The 21,912-nt window shown below is 36.7% G+C and overlaps 1 protein-coding gene across 21 annotated transcripts in view; it reads left to right on the forward strand.

Moving 5' to 3' along the window:
* Positions 1 to 21,912, forward strand: part of LOC106054553 (uncharacterized) — a 93,752-nt gene that overhangs the window by 32,118 nt on the left and 39,722 nt on the right. For 10 of the 21 annotated variants that reach the window (XM_056038612.1, XM_056038590.1, XM_056038613.1 and 7 more), the window contains exon 3: positions 3,783 to 3,827. The exons of 4 other annotated variants lie outside the window; for them this stretch is intronic. Coding sequence is in view for 9 of the 17 variants with exons in the window: in XM_056038590.1 (XP_055894565.1) it covers positions 3,816 to 3,827 (12 nt within the window). In the remaining 8 variants the exon portion in view is untranslated. Of the gene's footprint in view, positions 1 to 1,172; positions 1,237 to 2,355; positions 2,531 to 3,782; positions 3,828 to 10,595; positions 10,732 to 13,025; positions 13,108 to 17,112; positions 17,282 to 21,412; positions 21,673 to 21,912 lie in introns of those variants that run through there. 7 more of the 21 variants (XM_056038604.1, XM_056038605.1, XM_056038597.1 and 4 more) reach the window with 6 other exon arrangements.

A 21,912-nucleotide genomic window follows, 5' to 3' on the forward strand; every position in this document is an offset into this window, starting at 1 on the left:
GTTCCAACAGTTTGCAGTTCGTTGTCTCCATCGGTATCATAGTACCCAGAGATGTCTTCATCGAAACTCTTATTCAAAAAGCGTTGATTTCTTCTGTATGTTTTTCCGTTTGTCTTTATGATGTAAGATCTGGGTGCTGAATGTTTTTTTATGACAACTGCTTTCTGCCATGTTTGACCTAGACGAACTCTCCGACAGTATAATCTTTAGGTAGTCTTGCTTTTGCATTGTATTTCACTTTGCTTTTCATCTGTCGTTCGTTGAGTAATGTCTCTGCATTTTCAGCTACCGATGGTTTCAATAGTTTGGGATCAGTTGGAATGATTCCCTTAGTCTTCTACTCGTTAGCAGTTGTGATGGTGAATACGGCAGTCCACTTATCGGAGTATTTCTATACTCGAGCATAACGAGATATGGATCTTTCCCACTTTTGTATTTTCTGAATCCTTTTTCTTGCGCACAAAACATAAACAACCAAACAATGACGTAATACCATATAATATTAGCACAGAATCTTCTTCATGCAGTGAAAAATTAAGAATTTTTTGCCTATCTTGAATATTGGTCAAAGCTCTTGCGCCCAATTAATATAGTTCAGAAGAAACTACTAAAGTCTGGACTGCATATACGGGAAGCTGCTAAAGAATAAAATAAACAAACACTTTCGCAATTAAAAAAAGTTCACGAAAATGACGTTTACAAGATAACTATTCGTTTTAATTTAGGCCTAACTTATAATGCATACTAATTAGCTTTTTCTCTTTAAAAAACTGCTTGCCTAACTGATTTAAAATTTTTTTCGCTTTCTAAAAAAAAAAAAGTAGCCGTTGCATCAGAACTTTGAATGGTCTAAAATATTGTGATCTCGGATTTTCACTATCTTTTCTAGTTTACGAGATCTAAACGGGATGGACGGACAGACATTTTGCACAAAACTAATAGCGTCTTTTCCCCTTTCGGGGGCCGCTAAAAAAAATCAACAAATGTTAAATAGCTTATGCAATTTGGCAGACGATATTTATGTAGGTCAATGAGTAAGTATGCACTGGATTCTCCCGGTCTCTGATAATAGAGCGAATGTTGCAGAAGGGGATGTTATGTAAATGAGAACCCCTGCACGTGACTAGGAAAGTGATACGGTCTTTTAAATTCTTTATAAAAAAAAAACCACTGACATAAAACAAAGAGCCCCAGATACTCTATGTACGCATGTCTTTTCAGAGTGTCAGCCTACAGGTAAGAGACCACAGGAACTCGTCACAGATTGCTTCTTATCTTATCTTATCTTATCTTATAAAATACAGACGTTAGTTCAGAAAAGAAGATGATTACGTCCTAACTTAAATCCGGGTTTCTCAAACTTGTCTTGACAATGTACGCTCATTTGGAACTTTCAATGTAGTACTTGACTTTGGTTTTGTAGGATAGAATAACTTAAACTAAAAATTATAAATATTTTTGTTTAGTATTTACTAGTATGAAAGTTTAATAAAGTATAAAAATAAAAAAAAACTGCAAAAGAAAAAAAAAAGCTTATAATTGTAATTGTATCAATTAGTTTGGATCAGTCATGCAATAAAATTTCTAATAGATCTAGACTAACATAATAAATCTGTGCGATTCGAAACCTTTTTGGTTTCATGTTTTTAGCAGTCTTGATGCGCTATCCCTTGCATGGGCCACTTGTCAGCCTGTGTTAATGTTGTCTTGATCGCTTTTTTAAAAGGATTTTGTTGAAAAAAAAAGTTGCACGACTTGAATTCGAACTCTTGGGCTCAAGCCTCCTCAAGCCAACACACTAACCACTGTGGCAATGAAGAGCTTATGAAAATAGACCTTAAAGTTATCTACTGTTAGTTTCATTTCTTTAAGCCATGACCTAATTCTCTACACCAAGTATAACACCAGGACTTATTCAACTTATGCCATCCTATCTGTCAAGTACAATTTCCATATCGCATTTTAGTAAAGTGTAATTAATAGTATTAACTATTAGGATTAGCAGTTGTCAGTTTATCATCACTATCAGTAGGCTTTACATCAACACTGCCAGTATATTAACACAGTCATTATATCAATAATAATAGCGTAGGCCCTATCAACACAGTTCATTTAATAACACTGTCAGTAACTGCCTAAGCTGTTTCAACTCTATTTTACACCAGAACGTCAATTATCCGGAACGTCAAATATCTGGACAGCCCTTTTGTTGTTGTTTTGTTTTACCGTACGCTATCTGAGTGATCTGATGTCAGACTTCGTTTATTGCATCGCTTCCTAATCTTGGTAGGCTACTAAGTATAAAGCTTCTCTCCCTTGTATATTTGAAGTTGAGTTTTATCTTTACGTAGGACGCGATACCCCCCACCTATGAATTTTCATTATATTGTTGGGGAAATGGATTTTTAAAATAATATTCTGCATTCAGTTATCTGGACATTTGGACATAACCCGTTCCCGATCAATCTTTATAATTGACGTTCTATTGGATATAAAAATGAACATTTATGCTTCGTTATGTATTACGAAGGTCAGTTATAGCCTGCTTCAGATTACAAGCGTGCTCTTTGTGACACGTAGAATTGTCACGAATTCGACAATGTATCAAGTTATAAACAACAAACTCATATAATACAATTTAAATTCAGTGAACTCCAAAAACAATTAGCAAATATAAAAACGGGCAAACGATATAAGTCTGTTGGTCAATACAAAAAGGGTAACAGTACAATACACATTCAAAACAGTTAAGAACAAAATGTAATACATAAAAGACACAATATAAAAAATGTATTAAAAATGAAACAAATATACCCTGTATTATCCAAATAAAAAAAAAATAAAATGAACAAAATATAATATAATAAAGTATTACACAGTACAATACATACGTAGCCATCTTTTGACCTTTACATCATCTGCCCTATAAACCACAAGGTCTGAAAGGGGAACTTTACTTTACTCTCTACTATGGATATTTTTCAAAATGTGTCTTCTTGATAAAAAAATTATTACAGATTTAGTTCTAGTTTTGGGCTTTCCAATGATGTGTGGAATATTTTATTCTATCATCTAGTGATCTGTTTATGTATTTCAACACTAATCTAATGGTTTATTTCGGATGTTTAATAGTTGAGTCTAGGTTTGTATATTCTTCATTAGATATTTTGTTTTAAATATATAAATCTCCATAAATCCAGACTAGTCTAACGTGATTTTGATAATTAATAATACTCTAGTTTCTTGGTGATTAAAACCCGTTCCTTCGGGTCAAGGGATTTCTTGGTGTAGGACTACATAGACTTCAGTTCAAAACATTCTTCCTGCAGTTATTGGCCAAACTTTAATGTTAGTTTTAGCTCTGTTGAAACACATTTACAAAATCGAATGTCGATGTCTTAGTGTCCACTGTCCCAGGAGCCTTTTAAAGTAAGCCAACAAATGAAATCTAAAAAAAAATTTACTACTGCAAGGCTATAATTGCCAGATTATTACGTTAAAAACAACATAGACTTAATTATTGAACATTAGTATTAGTATTGAAACACAAAATGAAAACACTAAATAATACAAACAAAATATTTTTCACATCATTCGAAAGCTCAAAGCTCAATCTGTAATAACGTTTAAATTTAGATAAACGTCCGCCATAATCACATTTGAAAACTAATGATTTAGTTTATTCTACTAACAGATGCTTAATAATGTATTCATATTCAGGATTACTTTCATTTCTATTGACATTTTTTATGTGATACGTTTGTTTCTTTTCTCATTTCCAGTTTCCTCTGGATTAAACTTTTCAATTGGCTAGCATGAGTTCTAAGGTAATAGCACAAATTTCAATTCTATGCTTTTTCTTATATTTTTTTACCTAGCAAATACTCTTGGGACATAGTGAAATGGTGTTAAATTATTCATAAGATATTTAAGTTTCTGTGAGTTGAATAGTTAATCACTTTATGAAATTTAAACTTCATTACTCACGATGCCATAATTTTCGCACAAGATATGAAGGGATTAAAAAAAAAAAGATGTATATATGGCTCCTTCTTCTGTCTGGAAAAACAATCGATGCGCCCAGATCTTGGACTCATTTCTAGGCCCTTGATAAAGGTGGCACGTGTTTCATGGTTCCTCCCTCGACCTTATGTGTTCCGAACGCTTCGCATTACATTTGGCACCAGCTCAGTCGCCTGAGGAATGTCATAGTTGAAACTCCCAACGCCTAACAGGCTTCACTCCTGATTTTTCCTCAAGTTTGTCTCCTGAAACCTTGGGCAGCGGGGGTTTGAAGTCAGAGTACCCAACCCCCCCTTTCTTACATGAATGGTCTTACTAGGCTGACGAGCTCCATCTGCACGAAGCGCCCGGTTTTGTGGCGCAAGCTATCAGCCTTTATCCCTCCACCTGTTAGTAAGAGCAGTTTCGCCGGGCTTAGTATCTAAGCCACTCAAGCAGGCCAGGTGCTGGACTTAGTTGTCAGAGGTTATTTGAGACGCGTGCCGTTTAGGAGTATTTTATAGACAATGGGAGCCTATCCCAAATAACACCCCTTGGCTAAGACAACCTTTGAAACCAATTTGCGATCACAAGAGAAAAATATTTGAACACACCTCAATGTTGAAAGTTGGTAGATGGGATGAATAATATAGTTATCATTCAAGATAGACAGAAAACAGTGGCGTAGCAAGGAATTTGCCATCATTTGGGGGCCTGGGGGCTGCTTGACCTCTTTGGGGGCCTCTGCATTTTGCGTAATATATAGTGAAAAAAAATTCGAACACTCATTTGGGTGACCAACTCAAGTGGGGGCCCGGTGGGAAATATTCAAATTCTACCCCTCTCCCACCCTAGCTATGCCTTTGACAGAAAAGCTGCTTTTAAATCACGCACACTGTCAGTGGCTGAAGTATTGATCTTACGGATTGATCCAAGACGAAATAGCGTTGGCCATACATCGTGAGCTCATGGGATGCCGGCACATTGTCATGTGACAGTGGCACAGTAGCCCTGTGAAATGAACGCAAAACTGTAACGAAGTCACACAAAAACATTAACATTTTTAGTTGATTAACATATGTGTTATGGTTTGTGTGTGTGTGTGTGTGTGTTTCTATGGTGACGTTGGTAAGAGGTTCTGAATGAAGCAAGATAAGTGGCAATGGTATCACTTGGTCTTAGTTAGGACAGACGACTCCAGAACATGAGATAAAAGGCTGCGTTATTGGAGTGAGTTAGATGTTGTTAAAAAAAATATTATTACTCAAGTCTAGTACATTTATTTGATCTCATACCAACTTGATTTTGTCTACATTATAATACAAGTTATATATATATAGTCTTGTAGTGTTCACTAAAGAAGTTATTCAAGTCATTTCAAGCTTTATTAGTTAAGATATAGTACGCTTACAGCAGTTTAGTTGTCTACCAGCAGTTTGGGGCTACAAGTCAACGAGCGTCAACAGCAACATGTTTTGCCTGTTTTCACATTACAACGATTACAAAAGAAACAAATGACTATTCCAATGATAAGAGTTTTTTGGTTGAAGAGGGTGCTCTAGTTCCTGATTCTTTCCACCATGCTGGAATGATATATCCTACCACTTCTTTGGAAGTCTTGATCATAGCGTTCACCAAATGAGCAGCAGAGTGTTTTCAACATCGAAGTTCAGATGATGGGGATTTTAGAGCCTTTCAATGTGATAGGAAGTGTAGGCTGTTTTAGGGATACGCAAATTGCAAAATGTACACCTTTTGATTCAGTCTGGGGTTAGGGTAAGAACAGTAGCGGTCAGTTTTTAAGTTCAGGTTCGTTTCGTTAATGAGGTTTGGAAACGTTTTCTATCTCTGATTAAAATGCTATTTTATCCCTATCTCACTTTCTCTCTCTCTCTCTCTCTCTCTCTCTCTACCTACCTACCTACCTACCTACCTACCTATCTATCTATCTATCTATCTATCTATCTATCTATCTATCTATCTATCTATCTATATATATATATATATATATCTGTCTATCTATCTATCTATCTATCTATCTATCTATCTATCTATCTATCTATCTATCTATCTATCTATCTATCTATCTATCTATCTATCTATCTACCTACCTACCTACATCTATCTATCTATCTATCTATCTATCTATCTATCTATCTATCTATCTATCTATCTATCTATCTATCTATCTATCTATCTACCTACCTACCTACCTACCTACCTACCTACCTCTATCTATCTATCTATCTATCTATCTATCTATCTATCTATCTATCTATCTATCTATCTATCTATCTATCTATCTGTCTGTCTGTCTGTCTGTCTGTCTATCTATCTATCTATCTATCTATCTATCTATCTATCTATCTATCTATCTATCTATCTATCTGTCTGTCTGTCTGTCTGTCTGTCTGTCAGTCTGTCTATCTATCTATCTATCTATCTATCTATCTATCTACCTACCTACCTACCTACCTACCTACCTCTATCTATCTATCTATCTATCTATCTATCTATCTATCTATCTATCTATCTATCTATCTATCTGTCTGTCTGTCTGTCTGTCTGTCTGTCTGTCTGTCTGTCTATCTATCTATCTATCTATCTATCTATCTATCTATCTATCTATCTATCTATCTATCTATTATCAGTGCTTTTTTTGTGACGGTACGCACTGGCACGCCTACCGGCACCTTTTTCAATGTTGGGAGAAAATTATTACAATCAGTCAGATATTCATGTCTAACAACTATTTTCAATCAGACAGATATTCATGTCTAACAGTCATTTCCAATCAGACAGATACTGTAAAACGATCTTACCAGTTCGACTAGTTGTTTCTCTTGTGACTGCTGTCAAATTACAGTCAGTCAACAGTGACCAGTGATTATACTTGTTTAGTTTTCACAAAAAATACTTCTTCACTGAATGAGTTCCGGAAGTTAAATGTCGGGACGAGCGAAACCTGCCCTTGTGGAGCATCACCAGAGAATGCTGACCATGTCCTTCAAGGGTACATACTAAATCAAGAGACCCGAACAAGACTTTGTACTTTTAATCATTTCACTAGAAGTAGTTTCACCTTTCAGCAAAGGAAAATGACAAAAACTATTTTCTTTTGCTTGCTTGTAGAAATGGGAAACCCTTGTTTGAAAAGATTTAGCATGCATTTACACTTCATATGCAAACAATCAATTGCAATGGAATTGATAAAAAACATGAAATCTTTCTTCCACTCTTCATTAGAAATATTGGTAACAAGGTCTCAATCAATGTCCTACAAGTAACATAACAATTTCGCCCTTTTATATTCTTCTCATTTGCCTTGTCCATGCTAAGGTAGCATTAGATTATTTTGTTTATAAATTGGAACTACCCGTGGTTAATGTCCCTAGTTTTAATAAGCTCGATTGCTAAATGATTATGCCAATAGTAATTATGAAATTTTATGCAGCTTTGTGCAAACTTTCCTGTTTAGAGTTTATGGTTGGGATATTAAAAAAAAAACAACAAAAAAAAACAACTATTTTTCTCAGTGAAAGATTGAGCTCCATTAGTTGTTACACTTGCCATCTTGTTTCAAGCCTACCCAACACTCAGAGATTGTGTTTTGAATTGAGTGTATTGATGTATAGCCAATAGACATTATTTTTAATATTTGCATTTTTATATGTATATACTGTAGGCACACCTGATTTCTGTAGGTATCGGCGGGCCGCATAAAACACTCCGGCGGGCCGCATGTTGCCCGCGGGCTGTAATTTGCCCATCCCTGGTGTAAACTAAAGATATCGGTCTAGACAGTGTGTTTTACTTTTAAGAGTATACTGTTGTTCATTTTATTTTATTTAAAACTATCTTTTAACTATTAAAAATAAATCTTTTTAAATCAGACATTCTTTAATTTGCCTGACGTAAATCTAGTCATTCTATAGAATGTCTAGGCAAATAAGGAAATGAAGAATCATTTCGTACTTTGTCTGAATGTCTATAGTCTATAGAATACCTGCATTTCGCGCTTGCCGGTAACCTAGGTATATATTCAACAGCTTAGCCAACACTACATCTATTTCTGTCAATCCTAACCGTAGATCTTGTGTTTACTGCTACGTAAGCGTCTTGTCCTTCCCACGTTAAATATGCAAGTCTAAGTCTAGTTTACAATTATAAGTGATAAATATGTATTCAGCACATAAACAGGACGTCAGCGGTGTGTCTCTGTGTAATGCCCTAATCTCTTAGGGTAATAAGAGTCAAGTACTTTGACAGCCGACACTCGCTCTGAAAACTGGGAGGTTGGGAGTGCAATATAAATGTGTTTCGCTATTTGACGCCCTCATAAGTTATAGTTTTTTTTTGTTTATGTTTATAGATTGCTTGCTAGTTTATATTCACTTTCATCCCAGACTACACACTAAACACATGCACACAAGCTCACAAACACGTGTTAGAGACATGATTAGTATTGCTAGACATTTAGTTACTATAGAGAAGCACCTTAGTTGACGGACTTTGAACGCGAGATTTAGTGAAGTCGAGGTTTAGCTGGATTCTAGATTATTTATGTTAATATAGTCAGTTGGTGTTACGATTTCAAAGGGATAACTGAATATTACGGACAGACACTCGACTGTGGTCTTTTTTCAGCATTAAACGCCATCCAAGTTTGTATAAAGATTTGGACTTAGTTCTTCTATTTGTTACATGTGTAGGTCTTGTTACATGTGTAGGTCTTGTAACATGTGTAGGTCTTGTTACATGTGTAGGTCTTGTTACATGTGTAGGTCTTGTTTCATGTGTAGGTCTTGTTACATGTGTATGTCTTGTAACATGTGTAGGTCTTGTTACATGTGTAGGTCTTGTTACATGTGTAGGTCTTGTTACATGTGTAGGTCTTGTAACATGTGTAGGTCTTGTTACATGTGTAGGTCTTGTTACATGTGTAGGTCTTGTTACATGTGTAGGTCTTGTTTCATGTGTAGGTCTTGTTACATGTGTATGTCTTGTAACATGTGTAGGTCTTGTTACATGTGTAGGTCTTGTTACATGTGTAGGTCTTGTTACATGTGTAGGTCTTGTAACATGTGTAGGTCTTGTTACATGTGTAGGTCTTGTTACATGTGTATGTCTTGTAACATGTGTAGGTCTTGTTACATGTGTAGGTCTTGTTACATGTGTAGGTCTTGTTACATGTGTAGGTCTTGTTACATGTGTAGGTCTTGTTTCATGTGTAGGTCTTGTTACATGTGTAGGTCTTCAGGTCTCGTTACTTGTTAGTCAAGTGCATCTAATACACCCGTACAAGAAAGCCAGACATCTTCAGGGTAATCTGTCGTATACAAGTCAGACAGCCATCAACAACTACAAGGGCAAGGCCTTTAACACACACGCTATCATCCTGGATAGATTATGTCCTTGTACTTCTATAATTCCGCCATCCTCCATTCCCTATCCGGAACGTCTATCAAGAGAAAGAATTTCTAAATCTCTAGCCAAATTTAAATTATTTTTTTTTATTATACTTTGAAAAATTATAACTGTCAAACCAGAGTTTGTCCCAGTGTAGCCAAACAGCAAAGAATTTTTTTTCTAAAGATGTCAAATTTCTAGGAAAATCGTTAGAGCAGTATTCGTGAACCGCATCCAAACCCAGTGCCCGTGAGTTTGCAAGCTGAATAGAGAAATAGTAAAAAAAAAGTAGATTAAAATCTTATCACTTTTAGATTATGTATCGCATTCTATATTCACACAAATTGTTTTATCTTTAAAATGTATGCTTGGCTGTATGCTTGGCTGTATGCTTAGCTGTATGCTTCTGTTTTGTCAATGTCTTAGTGTGTGTGTTGATATCCCGTTGGTTCGAGTGATATCTCGGAAATAATAAGCCCCCCCCCCTCCTCAGAAGAAATCAAATTGCTGTTGTTAAGTTGTGTTTGCCTATTGGTGTGTTGGTACACGGTCGTTGGGTTGTAGCTCCAGCCAGCTAGTCCAACGTAATCGTCGTAGACGTGCTCATCTCTAAGTGCCGAGCTGAAACAGACTTTTTTTTTTAAACAAGGACGAACGCAACTTTTATAGATAATATCTACAGTTTCTGACGTTAACATAGATGTATGTAGAAAGACAAAGGAAATGGTATCTTGAAAAATGTAATACAACTCCTTCCAAAGATGTACATCTTTCTACCACTCGTCTCCAGCTTGTACTGCTCACCTACACTTTCACTAACCCTAACCCTGTTTATAACCTCAATTTTCATGGACTTACTCGTGATTACATCACAATTTACAACTAGAAAAACAAAGCCTAATAAAAGACACAAAGATAAAGGTATATTTCTTATTCCTTATGTTAGGACACATTTGTACAAGTGCTCCCTTTTCCCTAGTGCCGTTAGAGCATGGAATGGGTTGCCTGAATCAGACAGGATAATCAACGACTTAGCAGAGTTTAAATCAATGATTAACATGCATGACCTGATTGACCCATGAAATGCGTAGGACGTTATCTGCCATATTTTTACTCACGCTTACATCAATAAAACCTCACACACGCTTGAGTATCATGGTGAATGTATTTAGTTGTCACGACAGGTCATGATAGATTTTGGCGAACTCTTTGTTCTTACTCCACGGCAAAACAGCCCGCAATGGAGTAACACCATTTGTAAAGTCACATACATTTAGAGACACTTCAGGACAGCAGACTAAAACGTATTTCCTGAGCCAGGTTAGTAATATGAATTTGAGCCAATATGAATAATGAATCAATGATATGAACCAACTTAATTAATCAAGTAAACAGATCTAAAAAAAGAGACTCTGTCTTAGATAAATTGAATCAAGACTGTTCGTTTCAAAGTTCTGATGTAACGGCTACTTTTTGTTTTGAAATTGAAAACTTTAATTTTTAAAATCAACTATGCAAGCATTTCATAAAAATACACCATTTTTACAACTATTCACTATTAATAGTAAAAAATACGAGAGACTATTTAGTCAGGAAGAAAACTATTTACCCTATTTTAAATACATTTATTCAAAAGGTTTTAGATTTTTTTTGGTCAATCTTTTTTCTACAATTGTATTGGTAAATTACGCAAGTGTTGTCATACTAACTATATTTACAAAATAATGTTTTCTTTTTTTTAAAGAGAAAAAATCTTTGTTTAGTATGCATATAAGTGGAATATAATTTGAAACAACAATTAATAAGTATTACTTCTTAACTACTCTCGTCAACTGAAGGCAATGGCCACAGAAAGAGGATTTTTATTAATTTTTTTTTAGGGAAAAGTTGTCTTATTGTTGAGACTTCAAATGAGAGATTGGCCCTTTACAAAACAATCTATATATATATAATTCTCTTCATGACACAAGAGTTTGGACACGCTAGAAAAAGGAAAGATCTTTCTTTTATAAGTCAGACGAAATAGAGTGACCCTACGAAAAAAAAGAGGAGGAGGGGAGAGCGAGAGAACAAGTAGTATTCACCCGTCACAACATAGCAGACTTAACCGCTGTGACAAAAAAAATGGAAAGATCACTCTTTTTTATTTCTACCCCACGTAGTTTTAGCGGCGAAAAAAAGAGGGGGAGGAGAAGAACAAGTAATCTACTCTGTATTCACCCGTCACTAAATAGCAGGTCGGACTCAACCGTTGTGGGGTCCTATGCGAAACGGATTTCGCGGGGCCAAGTTTGGGTCGGGATACGATACGGATATTAAGTGAAATTTAAGAGTTTGTATTAGAAAATAAATTCGTCTTTGCATGTTATTTATTCTTTACTACATACAGAATTACTTTCGAGCCTTGCGTGAAGCGAAATCATACAGTACATCATAAAAATTTTATTTCCTACATAGATCACGCTCAATAGCAAGAATTACCAAATGTTTCAATCTATCTACGAGAAAATTTGACCTCAAGTAATTCTTCATTAGTTTGTGGCGCGAGAAGCTTCTTTTACTAAATTCCATAATTACGGGTATTGCATAATGCCGTTTTTTTATCGCGCATATGATTGGCGTTTTCCATATTGAAAGACACCCCAAAATGAAAATTTTTGTGCAGGGCCCACTGCGGTCGCATAGGTTGCAGTGGCCTAGGCCGGCCCTGCAAAATAGCGACTTATGTTACGCCGCCGGTCGACTAGTCAGATCAATTACTGTATTGGACCGTTTGGGCACCACGCAAGATCTGTAAACCTTTAGTCGAACTATCAATACAACAGTATCGGCAACACTTTCGACACGTGCATGATTCTTCTTTTTGTATCGACGGGGATAGGGTTGTAGTTGTTGATAGTTTGTAGTTCATAGTTTCTGATATTCTTTCTGTAAATATTGAAACCTGCCTTTTTTACCTGCCTGTGTGGATTACTTCGGGGGCCGAGTTTGAGTTTGTGTTACCACACAAACTATCTTTGTAACCCTGCCTTAATATTTAAATATTTTTTTTTAGCATTCCTCCCTCCCCCACCCCCCGAAAGTGATGGCAGGCAATTTTTTGCTTTAAAATTAAATGAACATTTTGTATGGATGTAGGGAGGATTGAGCATGGTGGTAGCTTGTGGTATTCAACTTCTGATATTCTGGAGAAATGTGTGGAAACACGTTTGCCTACCTGAATTGCGGACCCTGGGGTGGATCTTTAGGGGGCCGTATTTGAGTTTGTATGATAATACAAACTCTGTAAACTTTTTTTTGTCTCAATTTTTTTTTAGACATTGTGTACTGTACACACATCATTGATTTGTCACTAAATTCGGTTTAATCCTATTGCCTTTGTCTGTTAATCCCTCGCTAATATTGAAGTCGATGCAGATTACTTCGTGTGGTGAGTTTTTTTCAAGTCAAGAGGTTGATCTATATTTTAGTGTATTGCATTGTAATGTTAAGGGCTGATGTTGATCGATTAGCTTACAACTTGGTTATGGCGACCTAGATATTATTATTTTTATGATTGTGTATTCAATCATTCTTTTGAATCGGAGATAAGGCCTATTTTTTTTTTGTTTTATATATTTTTTTGGCTTTATTGATTCCAATAATTTACATCCCTCACCAACGTGTTGACGAGCTGACATCCAGCAAGTTGTACAGGTCTGTGCAAGCTCTTTCTTTTTGTTTTTAAAATCTAGATTATACCGGTATACACTTTTTAAAAATTATATGTAGGCCTACATCATCAAAGTAGTCTACTAGTGGGGCTACTAGCCTATATTTTACAAAAGAATCGGCTAAAAAAACTTTTTTTTATTTTTTAAAGAAATTGAAAAGTAAATAATAATGCATATTTGAGTGATGGGGGGGGGGGGGGCGGCGGAGTGGTATAGCGCTTGTTTTTCGAAACGAGAAGGCCTCGGGTTCGAATCACTGTGAAAACTGTGAGAAGATTTTATAGGGATTTTTATGTCACCCACCTGAGTCCCACTCAAATCTAATGGATACCTAAAATTAGTTAGAGAAAAAAAAGGCGGTCGGTCGCTGAGCAGAAGCATATGACCTTTATATGAACAGAAACATATGACCTTTATATGAACAGAAACATATGACCTTTATATGAACAGAAGCATATGACCTTTATATGAACAGAAACATATGACCTCTATATGAACAGAGCATATGACCTTTATATGAACAGAAGCATATGACCTTTATATGAACAGAAGCATATGACCTTTATATGAACAGAAACATATGACCTCTATATGAACAGAGCATATGACCTTTATATGAACAGAAGCATATGACCTTTATATGAACAGAAGCATATGACATTTATATGAACAGAAGCATATGACCTTTATATGAACAGAAGCATATGACCTTTATATGAACAGAAACATATGACCTTTATATGAACAGAAACATATGACCTTTATATCATCTGCCCCATAGATCGCAAGGTCTGAAAGAGAAACTTTCGTTGTTTTTTTTTTAAATAGTTTTAAAGTAATCGTAGAAATGTAACGAATTAACTACAACAAAAAAATAGTTTTAAAGTAATCGTAGAAATGTAACGAATTAACTACAACAAAAAAATAGTTTTAAAGTAATCGTAGAAATGTAACGAATTAACTACAACAAAAAAATAGTTTTAAAGTAATCGTAGAAATGTAACGAATTAACTACAACAAAAAAAAATAGTTTTAAAGTAATCGTAGAAATGTAACGAATTAACTACAACAAAAAAATAGTCAAGATCTTAAATCAAAGTTTATATTTTGAAAATGAAAAAGAAAATAGGCCTAATGATGTAGCTGTCCGATAAACAACAATGGCTGTTCTAGTCATGGTGTAGACTCTTTAAGACTGTCATCACCGTGGTCTAGAGTTCAAGCCCTTCCCGCTTCTATTCCCTTATCGTCTGCAAAATGTAATACTATTTATTTCTAAGGAAAAGTCCGAAAATTATTTAAAAAAAAAAGAAAATTAATGTATTCTTGGTATTAAAGAAAACCAATGCAAGCAATAAGCTTCCACGTAGTAAGTCTAATTTAGTTTAAGTCTAAATAACAAAAATAGGGAAATTTGATGCTACAACTGTTTATACTATAACAACATTCATAAGAAGTACATCTTCATTTTTTTACCACGCCAACCGGAATAATACATTAATTAATATTACACGACCTTCAAGCTTTATTTTCAGGCCCGCCAAATCTGCATACTGTCAATGAAACACACTCCACGCCTGGCGTCATGCTTGGCTGAACTTTTTTTTTCAATTTAATAACCAACTAATTTTATCCTCACCTACAACGCAGATACGAGCTACAAAGGCAACCTTAAAAAGGAAAGATCTGGTGCAAAAAAAGAAACGAATTATTTAATTGGCGTTACGGCGTCATAGCAACACCCTTAGTGCTCCCAAGTCCCATTGTTCAATACGGCTGTGTATCGGTACACTGTTAGGCTGATTATAGAATTGGAACTTATCTACCCACGTGAAACGCAACAGGGAAATGTTTCAAACAAAATCTTATAGAGTTTAGATTACAGACGTTACTTCAAAAAAAAAAAAAAAAAAGAAGATTATTACGTCCTACGCATTTCATGTCTCAATGTGCCTTGTTTGGTGTATGTCTTGTTTGGTGTCTGTCTTGTTTGGTATCTGTCTTGTTTGGTATCCAGTTTAAATGTATATGTCTTTCCATTTTTTACTCCCCCTCCCATAAATATCATATGTATACTAAAAAGTTTGCTTTGTTAACAGCAGTTGTCATCTGCCATATTATAGCTGTGCTCAATCGTTTTGTCGGCCTTGGGGCTTTATACATTTTCAACACATATATCACTGGCCGCATAACTGTAGCAGAAGTTTCGACTGACTGAACATCATGGGAAGCATATGGCCTTGGTTTGGACATCACTGACCCTTATATCTATCTATCTATATCTACCTCTAGGCTCTGCTCCTAGCAAGTGTGCGAAAGATGGCATTAACTCTTCTTCTCTTTTGGTTTTCCAAGTGTTCATTCAACTGGACTTGTAGGATTGTTTCAGATGATATTATGGTGGCGGAGTGGTAAAGCGCTTGGCTTCCGAATCGAAAGGTCCCGGATTTGAATCTCGGTGAAGTCTGGTATTTTTAAAATTTTGGGATTTTAAGGACACCGCTCAGTCCACCCAACTCCAATGGGTACTTGACCTTAGTTGGGAAAAGAAAATGCGGTTGGTCGTTGTGCTGGACACATAATACCCCGCTCATTAACCGCTGACTAAAGAAACAGATGACCTTTACATAATCTGCCCCATAGATCACAAGGTCAGAAAGGCATTAGTTTACCTTTTTGTTTTTAAAGCTGATATTGTCAAAGATCTTTACATCTTATCTACTGACCTTACGCACTGCTGAGTGAACTAGGCTGATTATATTTGCTTATAGACAACTGACTCAACGGCAATTCGAATTCGCACTACGACAATTGGTTCACCTGACACAAGGTTCACCTGACACTAGGTTCACCTGACACTAGGTTCACCTGACAAATGATTCACCTGCAATGGGAGGACTAACAACTGGTTCACCGACACTTGGCATACGAAAAAAATGGTCAGCACGACTAATCACCCAAATCGACAAATCGCTGACCGACAATTGATTCATAGGATAGAGCGTTAGTGCTAATCTCCTGCTCGGGCGTTTGTTTCCCTTGAAAGTTGGACTACCCTGTTCGATGATTTATACATTGAATCTTTTTTTTTTTTTAATTTCTAAATTTATTTGTATGACTAAATTTCTGGGAAATTTCATAACTTGTGAAAAGATTGCGCTCTGCTCAAGTTTTGATTGTTTCTCTTTTCAAGCATATAAGTAGTTTGTGAGTACAACAGATACAATATAAAAAATACTTTTTGTTAAAGACATTTCCTCCCCACCTCCTTTTCCCCTTCACTTCCCCCCCCCCATCCTCAAATATAATTAAATGTTTAAAAAATAAAAAGTTATTAATTTTGATCGATACGTATGTAGGAAATTTTATTTTGTCACAGAACTAAAATTGGTCTTGCAAAACTCTGAAAATAAAAAGTTGTAGGCCTTTTACTCTTCATTGTGTTGTTTTAAAGCAGTTTAAGCAATTCCTTTGAAAGTGAGCTAAAGGTCTAGAGTTGTTTAGACTAACAAAAAGGCTGAGGTTGAAAAAGGCGACGGACTAGGAAACAAATATCTCAGTTCAAAACTTTCATCTCATTTGTTGTTACTAAAAGGTGGCATGTAAATTCTTACACATTTTTTCTTAAAAAATTTATTAAAAACTTATTCCCGAAAATAATTTTAGCATTACATAAAAACTGTGGTCATATTTGACTATCATTTTTAAAAAGTCATGTTTTCTGCAGAAAGGTAGGGGTGGTGGCGGTAGAGTGAAAACAATATTTACGATATTTTATATTCACTTTTAATGATTGCATTTGACATAAGAGAACTAGACGTAAGTAGATATAAGAATGTAACATAGAATACTATATAGCATATGTAACTTATATTAGTGACATTTTTAGTTGTACACATATTGTAAAATTTCTACACTAAAATACGCAATCGCTCCCACCGCCCCCCCCCTTTTCCCATTCGCCAGTGCAGTAGGTAATGTATGTGAAAGGATAATCTCGCCGCCATATGTCCCCTAATACCACAACTATTGATGACGTAACAGATGTTGGGAGCTGGGTTGTTAGGTAATTAAGATTTCAATTTGTGCTCATGGCTTGTTAGATTAGGATCATCTTCGTGCGCATAATGTGTTTGTGCTAATCTTCATTGCGCACGGTAAGTGTTGGCTTATTATGACTTAGTGTCTGTTATGAAATCAATGCCTCCTATGTTTAAGGTGAAATAGCTTCTTCACTTTGTAATTATCACTTGCGCATTCTCTTTGAGGCTATGGTTAGAAGTTGTCCGTTCTGGAAGAGAGTACATTTTCATGTACCATTTCATTTCTAATTCTACCCTGCATCAAGTGGATACAACTAGTGACAGGAAAACGTATATTTGTTTGAGACTTTTCAAAGCATACTGTGTGTTATAACAGTAGATGGTCTTAATTAATGGATTCGTATTGCTTCTGATTATCTGTAGCTCGTTCTTCATGCGTACAAATCATGCATGCGGAAGTATACACATCTCTAATTCATAACACACACACACACACACACTACACACACACTCTAGCTCACTACAGATATCCACTACACACACTCTAGTTCGCAACACTCATCCACTACACACACCTACAGAGATAGTGATGACTGAGGACGTCAGTCCGGAACAAATGTGCGTGTCTACAAATCATCAAGTCATAGGGTCTTACATTCTTGTCCACTTATTACTTTGAAACATTACTCTTAGGTTCTCTCCCCTAATCTAAGAAATCAGATATAGGAGGCTTGAGAAGTATCCAATATAGAATTTCTTTTTTTTTCTTTAAAAAATCGCATATAAAGCGAATTTTAGCGTCTCCCAAAAGAGAAAAAGCCGTTATTAGTTTTGTGCTGTCTGTCTGTCCGTCAGTCACGTTTAAATCTCGAAAACTAAAAAGGGCTATTAAAAATCCGATTTTACCATAATGTCATAACTCTGGTGGTGATACGCGACGATTGACGGAGACTCTTCGATTTGAATTTTGTGTTATGAACATTACCCAGACCATTCACGTGTAATAAAGTCATGTGATTAACAAGAAGGGTTGAGCAATGTTCCGTCAGTTTCTAGAAGGCATTCACGGACCCTATATAACAACGGTTCTCAACCTTTTAGTTTCGCGACACCCTAATACAATTCCTCAATAGGCGCAGTCTTTGTAAGAGCACAACGAATGTCATCTTCTAGTTCTAAATTTAAATTTGATACTTATCCAATTGGAAAACCCTGTTCCGCTAAGATATGTTGTTGGAAATGGAAATGGAAGAAGAACGCGCAAAACAATCGGAGATAGAACGAGATAGCACCTTTTGTAAAATCACTAAATTTAGAAAGCCTTCAGGAGAGAAGACTCAAAAGTAAAGTAGCAATTATACATAAAAAAATTAAACCATAATCTACAAGTACAAAAACAAAATCTAATAAAATACTCAGAAAGACACAAAGATAAAGGCACATTCCTCGTTCCATATGCTAGGACAAATTTGTACAAGTGCTCCTTCCTCCCTAGTGCTATTAGAGCATGGAATGGGTTGCCTGAGATAGCCAGGAAAACTAGTGACTTGGCAGAATTTAAGTCATTGGTTAACATGCACGACGCGTAGGACGTAATCATCTTCTTTTTTTGAAGTAACGTCTGTAAAGATTGTGTAACTGGCATTGGAGATTCATTTTTAGCTGCATCGCTATTTATGTATTACTTGTGTCAGTGTTGAAATCCAGACAGACATGCAATCATACTTGGAGTACCATCTGTGCAGACACCACTATTAGTTTCAAAGAGATATTATATTTCCCCCCCCCAAAAAAAAAAAAAAGAATTAACTTTGTCAATTACAAAACGTGCTGTAGACGTATCAAGAGAAGAACTATAAATAAGTAGTTCAACGTCCGCTATGCTTTCTTTATGTATTTGCGACCTGAGTGAAGTCTGGATTTCATGAGTCCGTCGGCCTTAAAAAAAAAATGAATGTCTTATCGGCAAAGCTCGGATGTTTGTTCGGCTTCAACCATTTGGCAAACTTTATTACAAATGACGCATTGGAAGTTTTCAACTCCTGCTTGAAGTAAAAGCATGCCTCAAAAAATCGTCTTTATATTTTCTTTTTTTAACGTTCTTTTGCTCGATATCTTTGGTCACGTGATGTTTCATAATGAATAAATTACCTTCAATATCTGGGACTATAAAGTGATGGCGTATTGGTGCTTTCAATTCACGACGTGCTTAAATCGTCACCACAGAAATATTGTTTGACCCCACAAGGGAATTAAGCTTTTGATGGACAACAGTTTTAAATATATTTCTTGCAATAATTAAATTGTTATCTGCAACATCTATTTTTGAATGACAGCTATATTAAAAAAAAAAGAAGTAATTACCAATTTAAAAAAATGTCTACGGTCAAACAATACTGTTACACTCACCATCGTCTGGCAATATGTCTGTGCTAAAGGTGTTCTTAACTATACCACCTCCTACTTTGTATTTATATAATGGACGCTTGACTATCGTTTCATAATTCGTTTGATAATGATTTACGAAGTAAAATCTGTTTTACCTACACATATAACATGTAAGTAAAGTAAAGTTCCCTTTCAGACCTTGTGGTCTATAGGGCAGATGATGTAATTCATCTAATTCTGTGGCCTACGGTTTAGAGGGGTGTCATTTGGCCAGCACAACGACCAACTGCCTTTCCTTTCCCCAACTAATGTTAGGTACCCATTAGAGCTGGGCCTCCCATGAAATGTAAATGTATACCATTTATAATACAAATATACGCTAGAAACGACAATGAAAAAAAAAAGTAACACAAAATTTGATGATAAATATTGAAAAAAAAAATTTCCGATAAGCTTAGGCGACCCCCCCCCCCCAAATGGTCATTCGACCCTCAAAGATGTCTCGACGCACTGGATTAGAAACTCTGCTATATAAAGAACGAAGGTGTCTCAGTCTAGACGGCTTGGTTCACTACAGACGGCTTGGTTCACTACAGACTGCTTGGTTCACTACAGACGGCTTGGTTCACTACAGACGGCTTGGTTCACTACAGACGGCTTGGTTCACTACAGACGGCTTGGTTCACTACAGACGGCTTGGTTCACTACAGACGGCTTGGTTCACTACAGACGATTTGGTTCACTACAGACGATTTGGTTCACTACAGACGGCTTGGTTCACTACAGACGATTTGGTTCACTACAGACGGCTTGGTTCACTACAGACGGCTTGGTTCACTACAGACGGCTTGGTTCACTACAGACGGCTTGGTTCACTACAGACGGCTTGGTTCACTACAGACGGCTTGGTTCACTACAGACGGCTTGGTTCACTACAGACGGCTTGGTTCACTACAGACGGCTTGGTTCACTACAGACGGCTTGGTTCACTACAGACGGCTTGGTTCACTACAGACGGCTTGGTTCACTACAGACGGCTTGGTTCACTACAGACGGCTTGGTTCACTACAGACGGCTTGGTTCACTACAGACGGCTTGGTTCACTACAGACGGCTTCATTGTGGCTAGTACGGCACATTACGACTTTTCGTTTCGGAATAGAATCAGGACATCTCGCGGAGTACGAGACTCAAGTCAAGACATCTCGCGGAGTACGAGACTCAAGTCAGGACATCTCGCGGAGTACGAGACTCAAGTCAAGACATCTCGCGGAGTACGAGACTCAAGTCAGGACATCTCGCGGAGTACGAGACTCAAGTCAAGACATCTCGCGGAGTACGAGACTCAAGTCAAGACATCTCGCGGAGTACGAGACTCAAGTCAGGACATCTCGCGGAGTACGAGACTCAAGTCAAGACATCTCGCGGAGTACGAGACTCAAGTCAGGACATCTCGCGGAGTACGAGACTCAAGTCAAGACATCTCGCGGAGTACGAGACTCAAGTCAAGACATCTCGCGGAGTACGAGACTCAAGTCAAGACATCTCGCGGAGTACGAGACTCAAGTCAAGACATCTCGCGGAGTACGAGACTCAAGTCAAGACATCTCGCGGAGTACGAGACTCAAGTCAAGACATCTCGCGGAGTACGAGACTCAAGTCAAGACATCTCGCGGAGTACGAGACTCAAGTCAAGACATCTCGCGGAGTACGAGACTCAAGTCAAGACATCTCGCGGAGTACGAGACTCAAGTCAAGACATCTCGCGGAGTACGAGACTCAAGTCAGGACAATCAAGTCCGGTACAACGAACCCAGTGAAGTGTGAAGTCATTTTGCAATAGTTGAGCCCAGTGCATGTCCGGGACGAAACGATGAGGCCAGTAGAGTTTGATACAGCGGTGCGGTTACCAACGGTCAGTGTTACGTGTTGCCAATCGTACAGCATTGGCTGTGATTTATTAGAGTTTAAAGTGTTGTTATTCTGGAGCCCTGAGTTGCCAAGTTCTCTCAGTTGGTAGTGTCGTGTGGTGCATTGTGCAGAGAGCCTGGAAAGTGAGAGTCGTTACACTATTTGTTAGCATGCTATAAAACGTACAACTGCTTATTTTTGTCTTATGTAAGCAAACTTACATTTTAAATGTAAAAAAATTGTTGATATTTTATGTAGTGTTTTGATACCTGTCCCCCCCCCCCCCAACTACCAACACTCCGGCCAAATTCACCTCGAGGGTTGTATTCGCATGAGTGCAAAAAAAAAAAACCCTCACAAAAGAACAATGTCTCTCCTATTTATTTTTTTCTAGAAAAAAAAATCTTACCTTATAATTTGGAGTTATTATTTATATACCGATGCAAT

This window comes from Biomphalaria glabrata, chromosome 8 (genome assembly GCF_947242115.1).
Source record: "Biomphalaria glabrata chromosome 8, xgBioGlab47.1, whole genome shotgun sequence".
In the NCBI taxonomy this organism is placed as follows: Eukaryota; Metazoa; Mollusca; class Gastropoda; family Planorbidae; genus Biomphalaria; species Biomphalaria glabrata.